We start from the raw sequence: 2,622 nt of genomic DNA, 5'->3' as shown, positions 1-2,622 counted from the left end.
ATCCTGCGGATGAAGATGCCATCCGTGAAGGAAATCATGCTCTTCACAGGCTTTGGTATCATCTTGTTGGTTGTCCTGCTCCTGACAGTCAAATCAACAAGTGGAAATGCCCTGTTGTATGCTGGCTTGCACTCAGCAGTGTCAAAGCTGATGGACGCTTCATGGATGCTGCAGAATATACTCCTCTTCTTGCACGATGGGAATACCTCATGCGTCAAACTCAGCTTTATCATGCAACCATTGTTTATCAGACACAACCTCAGCCTAGAATTAAGGAATTTGATGAGTGTGTATTTGATCTTGTCTTATCTTCTCTGCTAATCATTAAGCAGAATTTTAGCAGAATTTTGCAAGAAAAATCTAATCGAGGGTGTGCCTTCTCCATACAACACTGTTCGTGAACATCAGCACTTTGCATCTGCCCTAGTAAAACGCACTGCTGCACCACCTCGAATTACCTGGTCACCTGACATGGCTAAAATTACTTGCGATGGACATACCTTGGAGATGGCATGCTTGCGCAGTGGTCTGAATGCTATTGCTACATTCATTGAAGATCACTTTCAAAGTCTGCTACTGGGCAACACAATCAAGCCACATGTGCCAGAGGATATGGTAGAGGATATGGCAGATAAGCGAGTTGGCTTATCTTGGGTTGAGAAGCCAAACCTTCTTGACAGACCTTATCCACTGCTGGAGATTTTACAGCATCATCCTGATTACAAAATCTGCTACATCGATGCACAGGAAAACTTTCACTGGAATCGTGCTGGCATGATTGCTGCTCGTCAGGAGTTCAGCTGCATCAATGAAGCACTTTCCATCCTCTGCTTCATGCTTCCTGCTCCTCCTCCACGTGGAACAGAGTTCACTGACACTCGCTTGCGCAATGCTCAAATTCAACGCAATATCTACAAGGATCATGGAACCTGGATCGTTCACATTCATGTCAAGACCTCTTCTCTGACACAGTCACTGTCATGGATACCCACCCTTTGTCCTAAACGTCTTTCTACACTGCTTGACTTCTACTGCCTGGTCATACGTCCAATAGAGGTTCTGATTGCACATGAAATGGAAGGTGAAGCTGGTGTACTCCTGCATCATGAATTTTTGTTTTGTCAGGATGGTCATCACATTGACTCTCGTCACTTTTCACGATCATTGGAGCGCTTTTCAGAGCGTTACATGAAAGAGGCATTCACCATCCACACCTGGCGTCACATGGCAATTGCAATTCAACGAGAGTTTCTAGGTGATCTCGATTTATCTGGAGATCATATGGGTGATCTTCTCTCCAATCATGGCACTGCACAAGCTCGAAAAACCTATGCTCGTGAGCATGGTGATCTTCCCTTTCTCACCAGTGATGCAATGTGGGACAGTCGCCTCATCTGCGAGCAATGGCATGACATTTTAGGATGGGGAAAAAATATACCTCCACTTCCAAAGCGACTTTATCGCTCAGCAGCATCTGCCTCTATCATTCACAATCCAGCATCTCCTTCCTCCTCTTCTCAGCTCAATGCTGTCAATTTGGAAAATCTGGTCAATGCAGCTGTAAAGGTTGCAATAGGCGATCTCAAGTTTGACATTCAAAATATGTTGATCGATGCCATTGCTCACCATTCAGCTTCAAACTTGGTCAAGGAAGCATCCTCCTCCAATCATGCTTTGATCCATCAGGCTTCCATTGATCAGCATTCATCCATCTCTCACCTCTCACCTGTCTTACAATCACCACCGCATCATCAGGCACATTTTTCAGTTATAGATGAAGTGGAAGCACTGTATGCTGGCACTGTTGATGCTCAGCCCTCACCTAGGGTGGATTGGTACACATCATACAATGCATTCAAGGATGCTTTGGGCTCTAGGCTGCAGTTGTCCACTGTGGATGATCAACAGACCTCCAAATGTCTCAGAGTTGCACTCAAAGACAATAATGCTCAATTCAAGTCCACAGAACAGCTCAAGCTTTTGCATTATGTTCTTCAAGCTGAATGTCACATTGTTGCTGTTCTCCCTACAGGTGGAGGAAAAAGTCTGGCTTGGGAGGTCCCATCTATGCTAAAAGAGAAAAAGACAATCACTGTCATCTTGATCCCTTTTCTTCCTCTCATCCATGACATGCTGCGAAGAGCACAACAGAAGGGCATATCAGCATGCAAGTGGAATCCAATGATTCCTCCTTCTAATGATGTTCGATGCCTGTTTGCTTCTTATGAGTGTGTTGGCTCAAAGCAATTTATCTGGTATGTTCTCAACTCTATGCATCATTTGCATTGTACTAATATTATATTTTAGCTGGATGAAGGATCAACATTATGCCATTCAAAGAATCATATTGGATGAATGTCATGAAGGATTAATCTCAAATCACTATCGGGAAACCTTTCACAAGCTTGACATGCTTCAGCAGTTTGATATTCAGAAGATCTATCTTACAGCCACCTTGCCACCTCAAGAGATGCCTGGCTTTTTCCAGTTTATGGCTTTAGATCCACGACTTACCTTGCATATTCGTTCCTCAACTTCTCGTCCAGAACTATGTTTTCATGCAGTTTCATGTGAAAACTTTGCACAGCTTAATATCATCACCACACATCTCATCAGCACCCT

At 43.9% G+C, this 2,622-nt stretch overlaps 1 protein-coding gene across 1 annotated transcript; it reads left to right on the top strand.

The window, feature by feature from the left end:
* Nucleotides 1-38: 38 nt before the first annotated feature.
* Nucleotides 39-2,307, top strand: LAESUDRAFT_667911 (uncharacterized protein; the record flags this gene model as incomplete). Its single annotated transcript, XM_040905347.1, has 2 exons — nucleotides 39-286; nucleotides 333-2,307. Coding segments are annotated over 2 exons (2,223 nt in total), but the record flags the coding sequence as incomplete, so codon positions are not given.
* Nucleotides 2,308-2,622: the final 315 nt, after the last annotated feature.

The sequence above is a fragment of the Laetiporus sulphureus genome (assembly GCF_001632365.1).
Source record: "Laetiporus sulphureus 93-53 unplaced genomic scaffold LAESUscaffold_230, whole genome shotgun sequence".
Lineage (NCBI taxonomy): Eukaryota > Fungi > Basidiomycota > Agaricomycetes > Polyporales > Laetiporaceae > Laetiporus > Laetiporus sulphureus.
This window is presented reverse-complemented; position numbering and strand designations above follow the sequence as displayed.